Consider the following 22749-nt stretch of genomic DNA (forward strand, 5'->3'; position numbering starts at 1 on the left):
GTGATGGAATCACATAATACAAGGCCAATTAGAAAAACTGCTCAGCATAAAATTCAGTGCTGGGGCAAAAGCCAGCAGAGAGATCATACTCATGGAGAGGTGTTTCCCATCTTAATTTTGATATTTGAATAGATGGACTCAACAGACTTGGCTTCAGGTGAGGAAAAAAAAGGATTATTTTGACCCTACAGCAATTAAGATTGAGTAAAGCTAAACTATAAGTACAGGCTAAACTTGGGTACCATTGGCTTTGGTAATAATAGTATAAATTCCATCCATTTCCACAAAATAATTTTATTAGATACATGAAATACAAAAGACTTACAAATATATTAGCGTTCTCAATGCTAGAGTATAGAAGGTAATCTACATTAAAAAAAAAAAAATCACACACACATATTAGTAACTCTGTCTCCAAAATATTGCATAAAAATACTTGGATTACTACTGTGAAACTGACCTAGCAGCCTCTTTCTCTCTTTGTCAGAGAGCTTTGAATCTTCATCAATAGCTTTCAATAGAGACAATAGCTCATCTTTTGTAGTCTTCTCTGTATTGGAGCGATACTCTCTTTCATCAAGTTTTTGGCAAAAGGTATAGCCTAAAAGGAAACATGAGACACACAGTTACCAGCACAGCCAACCACCCTCAAGATCCTACAGATGTGTCCTCCTTTAGAGTCAAATTCATCATTGTCACAGCAAGTCTTTTTGCATCATCCCAGTGCCTTCTATTTCTCATCTGGGTGCATTACAAGAATAAGTTCAGTTTACACTGTTACCTGCTATCTTACTAGGATCTTGGCCTTTCTGCAAAGCCATCAGTTTATTGCTGACCATTTTATGCAGTGTCCCTGGAATCTTGAATAGAAAGAGAAGATCAGTCAAACAGCAGCTTAGAAAAAGGCAATTCTGCACAAGCATACAAGATAACAAAAACCTGGTTATTTTCTAGCACTTACCTTTAATACATCTTTTTGGTGATCCACAAGGAACAAGATCAGGAGGTCAGTTTTCCCTCTGGATAAGGTTTTATTGTTGATAATAGCTTTAGAGAACGTTCTTTTCACAACCATCCTGTTGTCACTCTAAAGGACAATGTGCAATAACGATTAGAAGAGGATAATTAGTCTCCCGCTTTTAAGAAGGACATTGCTGTTGTTCTTCTAGAGTCCTTGCTTTTCCTGTAGTCACATATTTAAGCTACAAATGTGTTTCTGACCAGTATCTGGGACCTCTAGATTTTGTAAGTGTAAAGCAACTTGTAACTGTTAAGTATGCATTTACCTCCTTCTGTAGTTTGAGCTCAGAATTATGTGCTGCAACAGCCATAAAGTACAGCAGTCTTCTGAACTCCTCCCTGACTTGGCTGTCTAGAAGTTTCAAATAGAGTTGAACAGCTTCTAAAGATTGCTCCATCTTCCCATTCACTAGGGAGAGATAAAAAGGTATCTATTGCCATATTTATTTAAATAAATGTTACAATAAAACAGCTAAACAGAACTGGTCAAACAAAGCAACTCATCCTCACAAAATTTTCTCACAGACTGAGGAGAGCTGTTTACATACAATCTGAGAACAGCCTACACCCAGGCTTTTAGCCTGATATTTAAGAAAACTCACTTTCAATTAAGTTAAATTACAGTTCAGCCATCTTGAATGGCATGTGAAATACTGAAAAAAGAAACTGGATCTGTTACAAAAATGAATGATCTCTTGTTGTAGAAATAGTAATCCCTCCAAAAATGAGGAAAACATCCTAGAAAAATGGCTTAGCTTGATGTATTAATTGCAAACCATTTTGTAGAGCTTTGCTAAGTTTTAATTTAACTGGTCTTACTATGCAGAATACCCATTTTAGATGTCTGAATTATTTGCATGAAGTAGGTTGTACTAGTAGCCCCCCTTTATCATGTAGGGAGGAGGAATGGGTTATAAATGCACAATATTCCTACCAACATGGAATAAGAATAATCAAGGCAGAGAAGGATGAAAAATAAGGAGAATAGGGACGAGGTATCAATTGATGACTGAAATACCAAAAGCTTTCTAAAATGCTGTCTAAACATGACATTTAAGAAATGCACATTTCTATGGACAAGAAGAGAGAGTTGTGAATGGGATACAAAGTGTCCATACAGCTTTAACTTCAGATCTTATGGCCTAAATATTTAATATTAGGCCATATTTATATTTAATTTCCTATAGATAGTTAATTTCCAGGGATACCAGCTACTACCAAATTATAGCACTCCAGTTTCACAGCCATTCTACACAGACCTGAACACAAACTACAGAACTGCATGCAGTCAGGACCAAAGTTTCAAAGCACAGCCTTCATGACTAGAAAGAAAAAAAAAAAACAACAACAACAAAAAAAACCAAAACAAAACAAACACCACCACCTTGCAGAAGTCAACCTTTAACTTGGCTCCTGTAGCAAATACCCAGTTTGTCAGCTCATATAGCTTAGGAACACAGCTTTATATTACTTACCCAATAGTTCTGCAATTCCTGAATGAATCTCAGATGCATGGCTTAACAGTGGCTCCTTTTTTTGGCTGTAGTATCTACCAATATTTTCAAACAGCAGTAGTTTCCATGTGTCTGCTTTATCCGGTTGATCAGGCAAGTTTCTGCTAATATCTACCACCATATGATCTGGAAGATATTCCAAGCAATCTATTGCTGCTGAGAGCCATTCGTCTGTTCTAGAAGACAGAGTGGTTTAATTTTGTGGCATTACTTACTGATGCCTTTCAGAGTTGGCTGCATTGTTTTTCAGAGAGTAAGTAGAATGGTTTCTCACTGCATGTGTAGGTACTTCACTCCCCCCCCCCAAAAAAAAAAAAGACACTTTTTCTGACACACTCAGGGAGATTATAGCCATATACCTCTTTGTTGCGTACTTAAGTTGAAGAATTAGGAACACACACAGGTAAACAGTCACAAGCAAAGCTGAAGTTAGTCTACTGTATGACAAGGATGTAATTATTGCTAGATAAACAGAAACCTTGATCTGATTCAGATTGGCAAAAGTTTTTCAGATTATGTTTTTAATGATATTTATATACAGTTTCAGGCTCAGTGTTCTTGGCTTTTTTAATATAGTAGGAGAAACTAAGCTTCCCTCACAGGTATTTTTTAAGGAAAATGCTCTATTTTTCCCTCAATGCAGTAAACAATTTCCCCTCTGAATACTATCAAATACTATAATTGCATTCAAAAACCCTTCCAGTGTTCAGCAGTTGCCATCTCAACTACTTTTGGTTTAGAGCTTAGCAATTGCTATTTACTAATTAATTCAGACAAGTCTAACAGAGAAAAATGCCTACTCGCGTCTTTTCTGTGGTACTGAAAGCAGAACGTTTTTCAGAGTTGCAGAGGTGAGTGGTGTATACTTACTGCGAGTCACTGAAAGCCTTGAGAATCTCTCTGTCTAGGTAGTTACTTGTGATGACATATTCAGTTCCCTTCCTTGGTTGTGGAAGCTGAGGTTTGATCTCTTGGTGCTCAAGTAAAGACTCAAGGAGTGGAAGGTCTACAAGCTGCAGCAGACGAGCAATTGTTTGTTCTTGCCATACTTCATTAATAACTAGGAAGGGTGGAATAAACAAAGCACATGGGGATTCAGCATGTGCAAAAAGAGAGATTATGAAAAAGACAACTTCTCATCCTCCCGTCAGTCCTCATCTAACAGATAAATTTTACCAAAATAAAGATTTACAGTGGCAGAGAGTGTGACCCTTATCAGCTTTAAGTGCATTTTATCACAGCAAAAGGAAAGAATTAGCCATTTGTTTAGTTAATTACAAGTGTCAGAACTGCTTTTTGGATAAGTCTGAAGTGGTTTATATTCTTTGTGTTCTAACTTGCAAGCAATCTTTGTTCTAGATATGGGATTTTAAAAGTGTAACAGTGACACTACCCTTATTCCAGCTTCCACAATTATTATCTAGCTTGAGTTTTGAGAGTTTCTAGGATGCATCAGCATCTTTAACCAAAGGAAAAAAACACATTAGATCATAGTCTAGTCTGAGGAAAAAAAAAAGACATGAATTGTCAAGAACAGTTTCCCAAAATAGTGAAGGAGCGCTGGATGCTGCAGACACACAGTTAAAAAAAAGCTAGGGAAGAGTTTTAGCTAACAGTAGACTATTGGCGATAATTAAGTCAAGCACAGAAGTAGTGCAGGTAATTGAATATTTTGAAGAAAGTTCTGAACTCAAATAAAACTCTACAATTGTGCATTCTTCTCCACAAAATTCAACACTGATCTATTTCAACTAGAGATAACAGGTCATGTCTGACGAAATAAAAAGGTAAAAAGTAAGCCTGCAACAAATATAGTTTGTCTATATTACGACATGGTGTTCAAAACAAAATACTATTAGAGTCAGTTTGACTCCCTCTCCAATCTGACAGGCATAAACCTGTCCACTCCTACAGTTATTATCTTCCTTTTCCCACAAAAAAAAAGGACCGAGACATTATTTGTCTTACCTCGACGGGACAAACTATCAGAGATGTTTACTTGAGGGGTATTTGCAGGCTTTAAACTGAGGTTTTCCCAGAGATCCTCCAAGCTTTCTGGTTTGACAGGAGTAGAGTGAAACAACATGCTCTTCTCATGTCTGAGATTTAAAAAAAAAAAAAGGGGGGTTTTAATATATATATTTATATATCCATATATATTAATAACCAAATACATCATGTAACATATAGATATGTATAACTGTCCGAGATTATATAAATATATAGATAAAACATTTTTTAATCTTCCCCCCTCCTCCACCCTATCACTTTCTCTGCCCAAGTCACACAGGAGAACATATGACACCTTCAAGAATTATTTGCAACAGTTGCGCACAAGTGCATAGTTCCTCTCTTGGAACTGGTATCAGCAAGCTACCTCGACTACATGAGAAAAATCTAAGAGGAAATTGTTAAGGAGGGGAAACTTTTAAAAACCTAAACAAAATTCTCCCCTCAAGACCTCCAGCATTTTAAAACATTATTCCTGTGGCAAAGAGAGGACAAAAATTAAAAGCTGTTCTTGAAAAACCTTGAGGGTGTTTGCTCTGTAGCAACACCACTCCTAAAATTATGTGGGTTGTTCATGCCATCAATTAGTGGAAGGCTTCACAAAGTTGTCACCCGTTTCTGTGTGTTAGCCGGTTCTTCTCATAACTGCTTTCATATGCTATCTGTAGCTAGCATAACCCCAGCCACAAAATTACTACTTCTCCAAGCATATTTGTTTAATTTCAATTTCCATAGCTTCTTTGTTTTAGGGCACTGCAAAATCCTTTTGATGTTCACTATCTTCGCTATGTACGTGACAAGCTGTATGTATCAGACATATTCCTTTCACTAAAGGAAGAAGTGTGATCCAATGGATCTGTGCCCTGCCCAGAAGAAAAACACACCAATTCTGCACTAATAGAACATGAATGACCGTGTTTCATAACTGTTTGTCCAATATATTCTAAGTCTTGCTTTAACAGCTCTTGTGATTAATATATTTTTAAATATCACAGTTGATTAGAGTGTTTTTTTATTTCTCACAAATCTTCCCCTTTCCAAAGACTTTTCACAGTTTACTTTAGGACAGAACAAGAGCTAGTTGAGAGGGAGGGGAAGAAGAGGAGGGAGAAGCAGGACCAAGGAACTATCTATTTTTAATCTCTGCTTCTATATTTTTCTAGTCAGTTGGGTTGACTCACTTAGGTTCATATTTGCTACTCTCATGAACACATGAATCACATAAGGTATTTTCTTTTTAGGTCAATACTACTTGCAATTTTCAAAAGTGTGTATTGCTAGAACTATTGCAATAATTACATAAAGGTAGTTTCCTGTAAGAATATGTTCAGAGATGAAACACCTGACAAAAACTGTTTAAGGGAAGTTATTTGGCAAAGTGTCATCTACACAGCAGTGTGTTCTGTTTTGTGGTGGTTTAGTTAGCACCAGGGCCTTCTGTGCCCACTCCTGAAGAGACAGGGAAACAAAGCCTCACAATTGCCCACTTCCCTCTGGTTCTATGATGGTACGCAATACCATAACAGTATAATAGTCTGCTATCTCGCCTAGGCAAAAGTCACATGCACACAAAGAAACAGCTGAAGACATTTCAAAAAGCTAAATTTGAAGTGTAGTGAAGCTAAGATGATGAAAGAAGAACGCAATTTTTACCTGTTTTTTCCTTAAAAACTGGATGGATTACTGGCTTACGCCAGAGCTAGGTGTGCAGTAACTAAAGATAGGCTAATGCAATGCAACAATCTGATGTGCCTGAATTCCAGTTGGTTATATTGGTTTACAGCCCAATGGCTTAGATCAGTATCTGTAATTAAATTAAATGTAATTTAATTTTTAGCCTCCTACCACCCTCCCCCCAAGGCACTGTGATAACACACACAGAAAACAAGTAACTACACAGGCTGAATGATTTACTCACTTCAAATTGTTGTTTCCTATTTATCTTGCACCCACAAACATCCGTACAGTATCCACTTTTTCCCCCTAGGTCCTGTAATTGTATGACAGTTTTCCCTTCTCTCCCTTAGAATACATAACATTTTCCTACTGTAAAAAAAAAATTATCTTCATGTTCCATTATGTACTAACCTTTGTGGTGTACACTGCTGGTAATCTTTATCAAGTTCTGTTTGGTTTGAGACATTTGTAAATCTGTAGAGGCTACTGCTACTGTCTTCAAATACAGACCGTTTGTCTTTTCCGAAAACCCTAGTTGAAACAGCCTCAAATACTTTGTAATCCATCAGTGCTTGACATACACGCACTATTTTAGCACGGGAAATATCGACATCCCCAAAATACTTGTTCTGTAGAAGATGGGCAAAGACAACATCCACTGCATCTGAACCAATAAAACAGTCATGATAGCACTTCAGGTTCTGGCGGCGCTTTTTCACTTCCACTTGAGTTTGAAGTGCATTGATAATACTGCTCCAGACATATGTTGCTCCAAAAGGTTTCTGTGCCAAGCTAAAGCCTAAGAACAGAGAAAGCATAAAGACTGAATTCATGCTGCAATTAGAAAAGAACTGCCCCCTTTCTGGCTACTAGCTTTCATGAATCTTTTAAGGATTTAAAAGTCTTTGAGACTTCCAGTTTAGCTTGAGTTGGTCACATATTAACATTTTGTTACTTTCTTAGCAAGTCTGTCTGCATTGTAACCATGTAACTTACTCTCACATCAGCCGCAAGCTTTGCAACCAGGAGTTTCTACTTCTCCAGCGTGCCCCTTTGCGGCATTATCCTTTTGCATGCTCCTCCATCACCTCTTGGTTACACTTACTGAACCTACTCCTAAGCACGTATGTTCCCGTAGCCAAAAGCTAGCTGTTTGCACTTGTAACTCCCCAGTTCCTCTACTAACACTGACAAAACTTTACAGCTAGGCAGTGGAAGAGGGAAGCAGGGATGAAGAGACACACCAGAACCTTGTTTCCTACAGGACTGTGCGTACACACAAGCTACCTGCTATCAGTGCTTAGCATATCACTAGCAAGATCAAGAATTTTCTTGAGACACCACTCACTCGACACTTACCCCACAGAACAGCCTTCTACCACCACAGCTCCAACTGAGATTTAAACTTTGTGTACTCAATGTTACTTCCTTGAGCCAACCAGTCTTCCCTCCCCCAATATAACCACAGAACTATTACTCATTTACCAATCTGATTAAGAATAGCATGCTAGCAGCTAACGTTTTGGCCAGAGGCTAGACTCAGCCTCCACAAGGACTTAAAAATACAGAATACACTTGTAAAGTTTGCAGGTGGCACCTAACTGGGAAGAGTTGCAGCCACCAGGGAGGCTACAATTAGAATATGTGTTTCTCAGTAAATCAGATTAATAATTTATTAGGACAGAAAGCAGAGGAAGAGGAGAGAAATCAAAAGCTGAAGGACAAAATACAGAATGAGGAATTGGCAGCAATCCTACAGAAAACCATCTGGGGTTATAACAGACCTCAAACCAAATGAATTAACAGTATGATGCAGTGTTTGAAAAAAAAAAAAAGAAAAAAAGAAAAAAGAAAAAAAAACCAACAACATGCAACTCATTCTGGAACATATTACCATTAACATTTTCCACAAAGAAGATGCAGGAGGTATTTTTTGCTGTTCAGTCTGAAGTGGCATTAGAGAATTGTATTCCAATTTTAGGCACCAGAATTTCCAGCTGATTCCCATCTACCAGAGAGCCCAGAAATTAGCAAGTTGGCAGGGAGAGGGAGGCAGGAGGAAAGTTGGGGAGGGAAGTAAAGACTGGGGGAAAAAAAAGCAGGGAACACAATAATAGCATCTGAATGTATCAACACTGTTATAAAGGACAGCAACATTTATCTTCAGAGCCATTATCAATTAGACTCCTGTTTTCTGAAAAGATTTACATCAGAAAAAAAAAAAAAAGCAGCTTTTTAACACAAGGCATTGAACCAGACTTCTGTCAGAATCTCCAGTTTCCAAAACTTTAAAAGTGTAAAACAGACAAAGCAGGCACTTGCTGATACTTTAACCTGATGGCACCTTCACGTAGACAGAACAAACACAACAGAATACAGAATTTCCTTCCAGCTCTATGTTTTGATCGCTGCCTAGCCCGTTTGGAAAGAAGAAAACAGACAAAAAAACCAAACCAAACCAAAAAAAAACCCTCAAACGCAACACCATGAAACATACACCGACGCTGGTTTCTGATAGTAAAATAAGTACTAACGCATACTACCTGCAGTAATTCTACTAAACCACTGCTTTATCACCTCTTCCTTCCACACACACTCCTCAAAAATCTTTTTTAGTGGCGCAGCATTAAGGTTATAAGGTTTCACAACGTTAAGGTGCTCGAGGTAGGAAAAAAAACCAGAAACTGTTCTCAACAAGCACCTCCAGCCCTTTACGTTGCATTAAGGAGCCACCTGCTTTTTAGCTGGCTCTTGGGACAGAGCCGGCTGCTCGACTCTCCCTGTCCCTCCCGCAGCCCCACAGGCACCGGGCAGGCACCGCGCTCCCGCCGCCGCGCCAGCCGCGAGCCCCCAAGCCGGGCCGGGGGCTGCCGCACGGCAGCGAAGCTCCGCCACCGCAGCCAAGCTCGGTGCGGGGCGGCGGCGGGGCAGGCGCGAAGCCCGGACGGGGCCTCCCCGGAGGAAAGGCCTCCCTCCACCGGCGGCGGCAGTGGAGAGCAGCCGGCTTCTGAACCTCTGTGGAGCGGGACTGCTCCGAGCCCGCAGCGGGGCCGCTCCGCCTCACCTCACCCGCTGTCCCCGCCGAGTCTGGGCTGAGGGCACCCCACTCCCCTCCCTGGCCCCGCTCCGTACCCGGCGGCCTGACAGCGGGGCTGCAGACAGCACTGAGGCTCAAAGCCGCCACCTTCTCCCGCACCGTGGCCATGACCGGCGACGACTCGACACTGCCGCCCCGCCCGCCGCCCGCGGGGAGAGGTAGCCCGCCAAGGGGCGGGGCCACCGCGCCCGCGCTCACCCCCATTGGTCGGGCCCAGGGCCGGCGGGCGGGGCGCGCGGGGCGGCGGCGGCGGTTGAACGGCTGCCCGCGTGCCGCCGGGCCGCTGCGGGCCTGCCGCGAGGCGGGAGCCGTCTCAAAGGAGGCGGCCGCGGAGATGGCGGCTCGGGGCGGGGGGCTGAGGCGGCGGTCAGCCCCGCCGCCCTTCCAAGGGCCTGCCACGGCGGAAGGAGCAGCCGAAGCCTGCCTAGGCCCCCCGTCTCAGGGCTGCGTCCAGGCCCACCCACCAACCGGGCACAGCCTGACCCGCGGCTGGACAAATTCACAAGATTTCTTTTCTGTGAACGCAAACATCAGCAAGGCATATAAACAGTGGCTGTCTTCGGGGAGAAAACGCAGCAAAGAACTTTGCATTTTCTGGTTCTGGTGCGAGAGGGCACCGCTCCTCACACCGGGGAACAGCCCTGCCTGCACCTAAACACCCGAGCTGTAAAATCCCTGATGCTTCCTACAGCAAACCCTGCCCTGCAATCCTAGCAATAGGATATAACCCCCTGTTGTTACAGCACAGAATGCATTTTTTTCCTCCTATTTACTGTATAATATAAAGAAACTAAACTGGTCAGCTTTACTTCTTTAACCCAAGAACAGGCCTCATACGCGACCACGAATGAACAACTGAACAGTGTCCTTGCTGATTACCAGGGCACGCGGCTTGAACAAGCACACAGGGTTGAAATTTCCCTTTTATGTCTCATAGGAGCTGTTTATGATTGCAGTAGGCTCCTTTTTTTTTTATTTGAATGACATAATAAATTTACTCTGAGGGTAATAAATTTTTTTTTCTACAGCCGAGAGATCCAACATCATTTTATACTAAGTACTAAGTATTTTGATGATTCTTACTCAATGAAAGTGTATTAGAACATTAAAATTCAATCATATTTTTGGATTGATTTCAATAGGAGCAGACACAAAGCCAAACTGATCCCCATTATACACAAAATCAAAAGTACATAATGCGCACTAAAGACCAAATAATATAGATATTACAAGTGATATATAATTCACGTAGATTTAGATTATTCAACTGTTGATGGTAGTTTTGTAAACAAAACCCCTGTGAAACTTCAGCCTGTTCTACAAGGAGTTCTGTGCAAGCAGGTGTTAAGTGCAGGACGTCTGCTGTCCACTGAAGCTCAAGTCAGCCTTCTTTTACCCTCATTTGTCACACTTAAAGGTAGGGCACTGCAAGTTTGTTGATCGTATACAACGGACTTCATTTTAAGCTTGAAAAATTGGTACAAGGAACTAGAAACCACAAACTTGTGGCAAACAAACATTTCTTCATGTTCCACTGACAGAGCAATAAAGTATTTAATAAGGGAGTTCTAAGAGTGGAAGTTCTTGTTAAGTTTTTCAGACAAAGAAATTTTAACTCCCTGTTCCAGATAAAAAGGACTGCAGCAAAGTACTAGCCTTTGAAAATGAAAGTTCATATTGTTTTTCAACAATGGGAAGTGACAAACAGATTTCTTTCTTAGGGGAAGATGGGAAGATGTTAAAAGTTCTGACTCACAAGCGTTTGTTTTGACAGCTGCCATTAAGAACCTAATAAAAAATATACAATGCATGGGTCAATGGGGATTTCCATGGTACACTACTTTATTATTCCCTACTTTTGGAATACTTTGATGCTAGAGTTTTTTGACATATAGCCAAAATATATTAACTGCAAAGCAGTAAATATCTGAGTTAATTTTAAAAGATAATTTATTTTTGTATAGCTGTTGAAATAAAGTGACACAGTCAATAATTCTGCAATGGTTCACTATAATATTGAGAGAATTTAGGACTACAAACATTTCCAAATAGGGGGTGTATCCATCAATTAATAAGACCATTACACCTTACATCAGAGGAGAATCTGTCAAAATGCTGCTTGCAGGGAACAGTGAACCACTGCTAATACACTGTGAGCCGCTAATCTAGAAGATTGTAAGATATTTATTCTCGTATTTTATTACTAAGTGATCAGCAGTCTACCTTGGATTTCTTCCTTTGCCTCCATATTTCCCCACAGTGACCACAACCATAACACGTTTCTCCACAGGCAGATGGTAGCTGTTTGCTCATCAGCCAGCTGTTGTCGAACAGTATCCAGTATCAAAAAATGTTGAAAAACACTATACAACTTTTAGAATCTCTTACAATAACATTATTATAAAATGCTTTCCTAAACCACAGATATACATTTATGTAATTATCAATATGTATGTAATTATTTATTTATATTTTTATACGGTCATTTTAAAGAATGCAATCTCGTGCAGCCAGTGTGGTCATGAGCTGGTGTAATTCCTTAGACTGCAGCGGAAAGATCTCAGGATAAAAGTGCAACATGCTTCATTTGGCTTCACCTTCCACAGCGTCTTCCTCAGATTAACCTCCATAAAGTTGAACACAGAATGCACAAGAGAATGCCAGTTACAAAGACATAATTAGCACAATTAATTCATCAAAAGACCTAGGACCAACTTAGTGGCATTCCTATATGCACATGGAACAGTTACCTTGCTCCAAAAGCAGTTCTACTGAAAAATATATGACTACATACAGTGACAGATGCTACTGTAAGTAAATATAATAAAACCCGGTCTGTAGGGTGTAGGTCTGCAAGGGAGATTGTAAACAGCACCAGTGAAGGAAGTTTGATGATATGGAAAGTTTCACTGTTGGCTTTCCATCCAATAACATCATGTGAAGTTGCACAGAAAATTTTGTGATCTAGTTATGGTAACTAAAATGCATTTTTACCAAATTATGCAACCGAGTTCTAATTTGCACAGTTGCGTCGTGAGGAACAGCAAAATTTAAATTCAACAGCCACAATTTCAGGCATGTCACTGCTCAGGATCTGATTAACTTACTCATGTCAATTAAGTGTTGGCTTGAGGATAAAGATGATGATAATGGATAATGTGGGCTGTCACTTGCATTCAGGTCTTCTCCGATTATGGAGAGAGAGAAAGCAAAATGGAAACTTGTCTCATCACAAAGTGGGAAACTGATTAATTCCTCTATGTAAAGGGCTGTCTAGCTTTTTCATAATGAACTTGGAACCTGGACAGCCAACCGGTATTTGGATGTGAGAGCCCCTGTAATTTCCAGATATTCTAGGCACAAATGAAGGAGCTATAATTGAATACAACACCTCACAAAGTGAAAAAAAAAAAAGGTGTGTTATTAAGTTTTTTAGTATTATTATCAAAAAGGCAAAAGTTGGAGGCTGTGTTACCTAAAAAAGATGGAGGCATATTAATAGAAAATATGGGATGCTGCTGTTTTATCTATGGCAGATCAATTGGGATATGTGATTAGGAAATGTTATGTATTCTTGAAAGAAACAAAGGAAAGAGGCTGTTAAAATTAAAATTTTTAGAAAAAACTGAAAGGACCCCAAACCTGGAAAAAAAAAAAGTTCTAAACCCCAGAAATGTTCAATGTCCCAATTATTATTCACATTTTAAGTGCCCTAAAATATAAATAATTGATTTGTCACTGGAAATTTACTATGAAAGATGCATTCTTGCAGAATACTATCAGATTTATTTTCAAAAGGATTTAGAACCCACTTTTCTGAAGGATTAACATAGACTCTCTGCATTTCAAATGCTAATCTTACATCTCATAAACATGTCAGACTACAGAAGGCGCTCTCTCTTACATAAAACTTTTTTTTTTTAGATTTCAAATGTCTTCCCATAACAATATAAACTTTAAAGATTAAGTGTATGTCAACACAGCTGAGATTTACATCTATATAAAATTTTATTGCCTTAATTGCAAGGATCTATTGAACCCAATCTTCATGGCTGTTTCTGAAAAAGCATAGCAATTAATAATTACCATAAAAATTCAGAAAAATATTCCAGTTATTTAGAACAGTTACTCTCTTGTTTTTTTCCCACTTAAATACCAACAATGCCTGTATTCACTGCCGTGCTGAAGTTGATGAAAGAAGAACATTTTAAACAGTAACCCTTAAAATGTTGCTCCATTCCATTCACAAATGAGACAAATTAAATTTCAATACAAGGTTCACTGTTGCATAAATATACTCACGTAAGGGAAAATCAACAGCTTCAGTTACAGAAATTAGTATTTTTTAACTCATATTTATCATAAAATTATCAAATCTCCGCTATTTCATTGCATGCACATACGAAGTCCAGTATGTTGGGTTTTAATACTGAAATGGTCCTACTAAAATAAAAAAACTCTCCCTTGCACTATTAATCTGAAATTTAAGAAAATGAACAGCTATTTATACAATATTGGATTGCAAAAGGCTAATTGATATGCTAGACAGATATGAAGGAAGCTAAAAGAACAACCGCGGTGAATCTGCCTTATTACTCAGTAATGTGTTCTGCTATTTGTACTAAAGCACACGAGAGGTTTGCCTGGGGCTGAACTCCGCGGGTTAGAGAGGACTGAGACTCCCCCTTACGATGCAGAGCAGGTTATTCTCAAATTCACTCTGCTTAGTCGCAGTTTCCCATCTACATTTGACTTAAAAAAGATCATGTAGCAGGTTCTGTGGGATACAGCGATGCCATCCTGCACCATTCAACCCATACCAACCACATCTGCCCCATCGTGGAGAGGCTACCTGCAGGTGCACTCTTGCTCGGGCGAGAGTATGATTTACTCCCAAAGTGCAAACTGCAGTATTTTATACTGATGTGAAATCTGTAAGGATTCCACCCTTGCATTTTTGAAGAGACTGGAACAATAAACAAGTTCCCAGGACAGAAGCCTCTGGATGACTGACTATTTGAAGTGACAAAGGGTGCATTGTTCAGGAGTGCAATCCTTCCATTCCTGGGCTGGAACACCAATGTGACTGCGGGACCAAGTCAAGCAGGGCAATGGCAAATGAAGGGCAGGGAGGCAACACGCTGAGCCTGCGCTGGTGCACACTGACCTCCGGTGGAACACGCTGCGATCTGAGTACAAATCCACACGCAGGGGCTGGAAAGAGTGAGTCGGAGCCAGAACCATTTCAGATGGCTTACTGAAAGGAAGTGAGTAGGGGGCAAAGACTATTAGTGATGTCACCAAAAACACAGGGACAAGCTTCTGCTTCTCAATCTTAATAAATACCAAGGAATGTTGTCTTAAATTAATTTTTCATCTCTTTATCTTGTGGAAGATTTCTGGAACTTTCAAGAATGATTCTATATTATACCCAGAGACTGATTACAGCATGCCTAAATGTGTGCAGGATGGCATGGTCCTAGCAAGTTTGGATAAGGACGCCTCACAGAACAGTAAAGACTCACTGTCACCTACACAGCAGAAACCTGTTCAACCAGAATGAGCACATACAATCAGACACAAATAATTGAAAGTTAACATCTGCTCAGCCAGGAGGTACCATTTCTCAGGTGAGCTGCAGTAACTGACTGAATGTGAACTCCTCCTGTATATTGCAACACAAAACCAAATACACTAACTTACGCGACTACTGAAAGTAGCTTTAGGTAAGTTCACAAAGGATTAAGGGAGCAGCTCTCATCAGTCTATACAGTTGTGGAGAGCCTGTGGAGGTCCAGCTGAATAAGCAGTTATTTCCACCTGAAGCGTGGTGAGGTAGTAACGTACACTGATCTACCAGGGACAAGTTTCATGTCCTTACTCCCAAAGTAAGCAGCCACTAGTGGCACCAGCTTAATGTGTCAGAGGGGGAAAAAGTGAGAACTCCAAATGGATTTGCCAAACATAACTGAATTCCTGATTTTGACCATTTGTTTTAACTTCTTTAGAAACCAGCTAAACACCAATTATATTTACACTAAAAGCAAGGCTTGTGTTCTACAGCAGAGGAGCAGAGTTATTGTTTATGTATGCTACAATTAGGAATCTATAATTTACCTTTTATATTACCGTACGTGCTGTGCTGGGGCCACCAAAATAAATTATGCCATGTTTTGCCAGGCCCACAGTTCAGAATGGAAAAGTGGCCCTGGAAGTACGCTGCAGAGAGACTTGCTACCCCACTAAAACTCAAAGAGAACCTCCAGAGTTCATGTCAAAAAGAAAGTAACAATCCTTGGTCAAGCACTTCTTACTACCTTTCTTCCCCCCCATCCCGCCCTTCCCCCTCCAAACCAGCTGGTTCCAGAATTGCAACACTTAAATTCTTCCAGAACACGTGAGCTTTCTCTTCAACTCCTTTAGAGCAAAGTCCATTGACTGTGGTCAAACTATAGCTCTGGCTGTTTAAACAAAGTTCCTGGACCTTGCACTGAAGTAAATAAAAAGCATTCACTTACTCTCTTCTGTTACAAAGCTGTAAGTATAGTAATTTCTACGTGCTGACCAACAACAAAAATCAGAAACCACCAAAGCTGCTTTACAGTCTAAGCCCTTATTCTCCCAGAGCTTTGAACAAGTTGCCAATTTGACCTAATCACATGATAAAACATTGATGCTTCAGCTTTTATTTAATTATCATACCGTTTACCTTCTGCTGCCGCAGCAAAAATGTGATACTTAAATAATGTACAGGCAAATCACACTAGCAGCCACCACAGTTAGAAAGGAGAGGATTATGCCAAACAATGTCATTACTCACATATTTTCATATTGCTCCTATTCTCGCTAATGTGCACTGACTCAAACACCCCTCTTCTAACAGCTGTTCCAGTGTATGCTCGCCATACACACATTCGTCTGCAGCAAGGTAGAAGACCTGAGTGGATTGATTAAAATATTAGCAAATTATTTCCAAATAAATTCCCTTAGCTATGTCAAAGTCCCAACATGCAGAGGGCTGTAGCATTTTTGGTTTTATTTGGAATGATCATAATTCAACCATTCTACACACAGAGAGAAATCCATTAAAGCTATGAGACAGGCCAAACGTAAAGAGTTTTTTTAACCCTTCACATTGACATGTGAAGAAAGGTAAGTGTTAAAACTTTTGATGATATACTTACATTTGCAAAAATAAAATAAAAATTCTTGTCGCAGGTGATTGCAAAACAAATACTTCTTAAAAGGGTTTTTGCTTTCCTCTTACTTCTTGGAACACTGACAATACAGGACAACCCGAGTAGGAACCAGTCTATTAATACACACACTCAAAAATGGATTGTAGGAGGAGGCAATGAAAAACCACAGCTTCTACACAGAGATATACTGGCATCCATGCTTTTCAAAACTGAAGAAAACTTTTTTTTTTTTAATTGCAAAACAAAAGGCAGAATTAGGACTAGACTGAATTAATCTTATGAAGTCATTGTGTGTGGCAAAATGCTAACAGCCTTCTGGGTGGGACCCTCTGCTAGGAAGGTCCACCTGCCATCAGACCATGCTGCTGGCTTGTCACTGCTTTTCAGTCAGCGTATGCATTGCAGCATGCCTAATTGAAGTTATTTCCTAGGTAGGACCACTACCAACTCCTACATCTTCCGACCTCAACTACATCCACTCCGAAAGCTCCCCTAGCCTCACCCTTCCCAAATTCTTCTTCCTTTCTGATGTCCTCTCACATCTGACTCATGTTTCTTCCAACTTCCCACTCCTCTTCTCCCTCAGATTCCTCCTATATGAACCGTCACACACATACAAACCCTTCCAACAGATTCTGTTTTTCCTAAAAGGATGGGCCTTAACTGTTCCTTCAGTCCTGCTCACGGGCACTGCTGTTCTTGCTACTTCCCTCCATCTTCTGAGTGTCAGGGAGCTAAAAAAAAAAAAATTCCAAAAAAAACCACCCAAACAAAACAAACACACACAAAAGAAACAGCCCAGTGTAACTTTTAAAAACAGAAATCTTAGACACAGTCAGCATAAATGAGGTACAGCACTCCTGCAAGGGTTTTTGTTCGCTGTTTTCCCTGACTCACCTTTTATTTTTCTCCTTTATAATATAAATAGCTTGTTCTCTGTACTTATTCCTATGCTGTTATAGGAAATCAAATTAGAAGAATTTTAAGTTTTGTTCTTTAGTTTCTGGAAATAAGACAAAGATTTGTTAGGTTTTCTACAGGAGAGGCAAATAGCTATTTCAGAACAAGCTGTTTTGATTGCCCAAGATACTTACCAACAAATTGCTGATAGTAAGAGCTGCTCTTCTTTAAAAAGCTGCATACATTATCTTCTTGTTTGGTTTTTTGTTTTCTTTTCTTTTAAAAAAATAAACAAACAAAAAACCCCTCTGTATTATAGCCTATATCTGGAAGACAGCATCAAAAGCTTCAGCCTCCACACCGCAATGGGACATTCTCTGTGCCTACCTGCTTCCCAAAGTGTTTTTTTGGAGAAAACAAACAATCAACTTCATGGGCAAATGTTTCATTTTATACTCATCTTGGTTTGGGAAGTAGCTCTTATACATATGACCATTAAAAAAATATTCCAGCCTTTCAGATTCACCTTCTTCTGCAAGCAAGTGGCTCAGAGAATGCCTACCATGTATCTTGTGGCCAATATCTACATCATGGTACTTCAGCCCTGTGTGTGGGGAAAATATTCTGAAGAAAATACCTAGAGTAAGTAATTACAATTGGGGGGGGGAACAACAAACAAACAACCCACCATTTCTTCCCATAGGCACTCAGAAATTATATTCTAGTTGAGCAAGAAAGAGAACAAAAGAAAATATTATAGCTAAACACCTGAATCACCGTAGTCTCTCTCTTAGCCCAATTGTCTGACTCCTCACTTATCATATCAGTTTAAGACCTGGCAGAGACACCATGAAAATTAATTCAGAACATTTAGAACCCGTAAGTGTAAAAAAACACATAAATCAAACATACTGAATTCATGCAGTATAATGAAAAAAAAAACAAAACCAAACATAGAACTGTATTTCTTCATATTGAGATCAGAAAATGTAGTCTAAATTACCATTTTTCCCAGCAATCTAACTTTTCAAGACTTAACATTTTAACAATAAATGACTAAGCGTTATAAAGTTTTTGTTTAAAAAGTGTTTTCACTTTAATGGGTTTAGTTAATAACATCATGAATGGTACAAAACTGTACTTTTTCACATTTCCATACATTGTATTACGGACCACCTGAAAATCTGGACTAAGAACGCATAAAGTGTCTCTTAATTAGCCCTAGCTACATTTTTGCCATATGTAGAGAAGATAGGCAGAAAAACATGCATTTGTTAACAATGACATGTTATTATTAGCTTAAACAAGAAGATATGGCAGAATGTGCATTGCGTAATGCACACGTATGTAATAGGGTAAGAGAGACCGAATGTCAAGTGTTGGCAACAAATTAAGAAATGGTTGATGACACACTGACATCTTGTGACCATAGTTTTAGCTTTTTGTTTTAAAATTGTTTTAAATAGTAGTAAATATTTAAATAATATTTAAAATATATTTCCATATGGAAATCATTTACTTGGAAGACAGCCTGTAATATCTGACTTTTTAAAAAGTATTATTTCATTCTGACAATATATGAATACAATACATGCCAGAGAATTTCAAGGACCCTAAAGTCCTTAGCCATTTTCAGAAACAGTATTTCAATCCAATTTTGTCTCTGATTTTTTGCTAGCAAAACTTTGGAAGTAGCATCTCAAAGAAAATCTGCCTTTAAGAGAAATACTGTATTTCAACAACAACAACAAAAAACCCCAATATAAACAGGGATGCCATACTAATGAAAAAAAAAAAAAGTGGAATTAAAAAACAAATAATTCATCATGCAATTAGTTAAATTTCTGTTTTTCTAATTCATAGTCTAAGGATGGTTTTGTTCCTTCCTAGAGCATCATCTTTTACCGTCAAATGAGTGCTTAATTTCCACTGTCAGATATTAAGGGATTAAGACCTCATCGTTACTCCAAGGAAAAAAAAAAAATTGATGTGTGGGTGAAGAATTAATTATCTAAAATGTAACAAAACAAAGCAAAGTATTTGTGCAAAAAAGTAATTTGTACATTGACTTTTTTCTAAGTTTGCTTCAGTATAAAAACCCTCTTCAATCCCACCAACAAAGCTTTATTTTGATTTATGATCCTTCAACACACTTGAGAGTTCCATGTTTTTACTTATTCTGATTTGGTAAATTAATAATCCAGCCACCATTTTTGCAGCCCAAGACAAAGATGGAAGCTCCGTTATATTAATCTTTAATAGTCTGGGGTAGTTACTTTTACTCAAGACAGGTTTTTCCTCTCTTCTACAGGCACAGTGCTCGTTTAACAGGTCTTGGGAATAAAACAGCCAAAAATAAGCCAGGTCACCTTCTATGGCAGTGCAGAGCATCCTGGCTGGTTTTTTTTATTGTTTGTTTGGTTTATTTTTTTAAATGGTTGTTGCTAAAATTATCTTCTTTTTAAATAGGGACAAGCTACTCCAAAAGCCTCTTGTTTACTTTTTCAGCCTCTAAGGACTTGGATTAAAACAAATAGCTTCCTAAAGCTACTTCTAGATTCAAAAATCTAGAGTAAGTATACAGTAGCAGTATAGAAATCATTTAAAAAGCACAGAGACCTCTCTCAGTTGCTTTGTAGTCATATTAGGAAGGCATGTGTGAGACACACAGTTTGATGAGTTCTTTACTGTACCATCCAGGAGCCAACATTATTGTTCCTTCACAGTCTGCATCCTAATCATTTTTAAAACTACAGATCAGGAATTCCCAAACTGTGCTGTGCATATCATTGTAATGTGACAATAGAACTCTGCCTGGGCAAGTACATTCCTCTCATGAATCTACACACACTGCCAACCACCCCCACCGATAAGGGAATACACTAAGTAAATTTGGGAACCCTCACTATAGAGTACACCAGGCACATTTCTACTATATCTCTCCAGTGTGCATATTTACATTAAAATAATTTTAGCTGATTGCTACCAATGTTGGTAACTTCACTGTATAGTTTCACCATAAACTCTAGCTCCTACCAGACTCAACACAGTACGACTGAAACAACAGCAACTCCTCAACCCTGTGCCTACTCTTCTTTTCACTGTGAAAATGAATTAGCTTGACGATTGCTTCAACAATCTGTGCATTCTTCCTAAACCAAACCCCATCTTGCTCTCCGTGATTATAGTAGACATAATAGCAATAGCACAGCAGCTATTAACATGAGAGTGACCTCCCTTTGGAAAGCAAAACCACTATGAAGAGGCTTTAAAAAAGGCAAGGGCAAATACCCACTTCTGTTCACTGTAGTCTGCATACAAATTGTAAAGGAGAATTATTGCTTTCAAAAGATGAAAAGCTTTGGAAATATGGTAAACATCCTAAAAGGTTCTAAAACTAATCAGCTAAAATTCTGTACATACTTTAATATTCAAACCTCTATTTGATTACTCAATATCAAATTATTTCATTTTCACATCTATTCATTAACCTCTTTATAGTTCTAAGGTCTAATGAATATTTAACAACTAAATAGGATCAAAACAGGTAATGGGAAAAAAGATCACATGGCAATGAACATTATTTCATTTGGCCAATGAATAGTGAACCCTGCTTTCTTGGCTGAAATTAAGGCACTAAGTGGCAGTGAAAGGATAAAGGAATGACTTTTTTTTTTTTCTACATTATCTGAAAAAAGACCAACAGGATTATTTTTTTAGGACGCCAGTAGAGTACGTCTCTTCTGAATGACTCAGTAAGGCATTCTGTTGGCAAATTTAAAGAAAATGTTCTCCTGATCAGAGTCCATTACATTCATTGTCTGAGTGTGACTAGCGGCACTATTAACTGTTAACAAACTGGAGGGGGAAGAAAGCTAAGAAGATGTCTGAAGACTTGAAAGGCACCAAAAAAGAGAACAGCTCTGCAACTGCCAGTTCTATAAACAATGATGTAAGCTGTGTTTAACACTGCATATAGTCTATTCAATCATCAATCTTTGTTGACAAAGCTAAAAGTGTAGTAGCTCTTCATTTAAACTCTCAGTTAATCAAGTGCTAGTTTAGTAAGAAATTTATTTTCACGTATCAGAAAATAATTGCAGTGTCTAACACAACTACACTTAAAAACTAGTCTAGTATGCATTATTCTGGTTAACACTGAAGCAAACCTGTATAAACAAAAGGGTTACCTCGAGATATATAGTTTACAATATGAAATCAACATATAAATGAATAGGATTTACTGAAAACAATGGAAAGTGTATTACAAAGATACATGAAACAATTTTAACCACAATATTTTCTCTGTGAAAAATACAACTATTAGTGAGATAAAATGTACAATTGATTTTTTTTTTCCAAAAGAAAAAAAAAAAAACACAGTATAAAGGAAAATATTTTTTTTTCTTCAAAACAGGGAAAATAGTTAAGGTCATTGTCTTTCATCACAATATAATTTGACACAAAAAGCAGTCATAGGATTGCACCAACTCCATGTTCAGTCTCCTGAACATGACAATAGTAAAAGGAGTCCATAAAGCATAATGACATTTCTGGATTTTATGATGGCAACGTACGTATGCAGAAACTGATGTCACTCCAGCTCTGTTCACAACATGTACAAACTTCTAAATTTGGTGGCTAGACATGTAAAAATTAGTTCACCCCAACGTTGACTTTTGTGTTGCTTAGTCAGGGATGGAAAAACCTGTAGTATTGTAAGTGTTGTTATCTTTTTATAGCAATAAAGAAAAAAGTATATGTAGTGCATGCTTTATCACTTGTCAAAAACATTTCTGAAAATAAAACTAAGTTATCCAATAGTTTACAAAATAGAAAATAATTCTTCAGGTTAAAAATGTGGTTAGGTTTACATTTAGTTCCATCTCCAAAGGACTGATTTCCTTGGCAGCATCACTTGTCCTTAGCAAGAGCCAAGGCACAAAGTTCCATAAAGAGAAATAAAAATGGCTACGAACAAGAATGCAGTCTGGCATTGTAAAAGAAATCAGAGCCTCTTGCTGAGCTTTCTTTCCACAAGGTTAGTGCCGAAGAAAAATGTGAGATCTGAGATACATTTTTGTTATGAGCATTTCTGCTGGACACGATTCAAGAGTTCACCAAACTTTTCAAAAAGATCCTCCACCCATTTTATATTTTTCATGCACAGCTGCACAATCTCTTCCTGTCCTAGATCTGCACTCTTCTTCTGCACAGAAGAAATCTATTTTAAAAAAAGAGAGCGGGTGGGGGGAGAGAGAGATGCATACACATATACATGTTAGGCTGCCAGCATTTCAAATTTTTGGTTTTTACAATGTTCTGCGGTTAA

General features: G+C 38.6%; 2 protein-coding genes across 4 annotated transcripts in view; both read right to left on the reverse strand.

The window, feature by feature from the left end:
• Positions 1-386: 386 nt before the first annotated feature.
• DEPDC7 (DEP domain containing 7) lies at positions 387-9426 on the reverse strand. Its single transcript, XM_086749575.1, has 9 exons — positions 9354-9426; positions 6633-7020; positions 4503-4633; positions 3405-3594; positions 2496-2710; positions 1287-1429; positions 962-1087; positions 782-860; positions 387-601 (listed from the first exon to the last, which is right to left on the reverse strand). Exons 1-9 carry the CDS (start codon positions 9424-9426, stop codon positions 387-389), a joined length of 1560 nt encoding a protein of 519 aa, XP_086605701.1.
• Positions 9427-18488: 9062 nt separating this feature from the next.
• The window catches only part of QSER1 (glutamine and serine rich 1), a 45527-nt gene continuing 41266 nt past the window's right edge, over positions 18489-22749 (reverse strand). For all 3 annotated transcript variants that reach the window (XM_086748090.1, XM_086748092.1, XM_086748093.1), the window contains one exon: positions 18489-22641. In XM_086748090.1, the coding sequence (XP_086604216.1) occupies positions 22501-22641 (141 nt within the window). In that variant the 3' untranslated portion in view covers positions 18489-22500. The remainder of the gene's footprint in view (positions 22642-22749) is intronic.

Source organism: Chlamydotis macqueenii, chromosome 5 (assembly GCF_036417535.1).
Source record: "Chlamydotis macqueenii isolate bChlMac1 chromosome 5, bChlMac1.mat, whole genome shotgun sequence".
NCBI classification, from domain to species: Eukaryota; Metazoa; Chordata; class Aves; order Otidiformes; family Otididae; genus Chlamydotis; species Chlamydotis macqueenii.

What these genes read in the sequence shown, in the direction of transcription:
- DEPDC7 (XM_086749575.1), bottom strand. Translation starts at nt 9,426, where the DNA reads ATGGCCACGGTGCGGGAGAAGGTGGCGGCTTTGAGCCTCAGTGCTGTC. An exon ending in AAGGCTTTCAGTGACTCGCA is followed by an intron (nt 2,711 to 3,404) that starts GTAAGTATACAC and finishes TCTGTCTTCTAG; the next exon opens with AACAGACGAATGGCTCTCAG. An exon ending in AGATCCTAGTAAGATAGCAG is followed by an intron (nt 602 to 781) that starts GTAACAGTGTAA and finishes GTTTCCTTTTAG; the next exon opens with GCTATACCTTTTGCCAAAAA.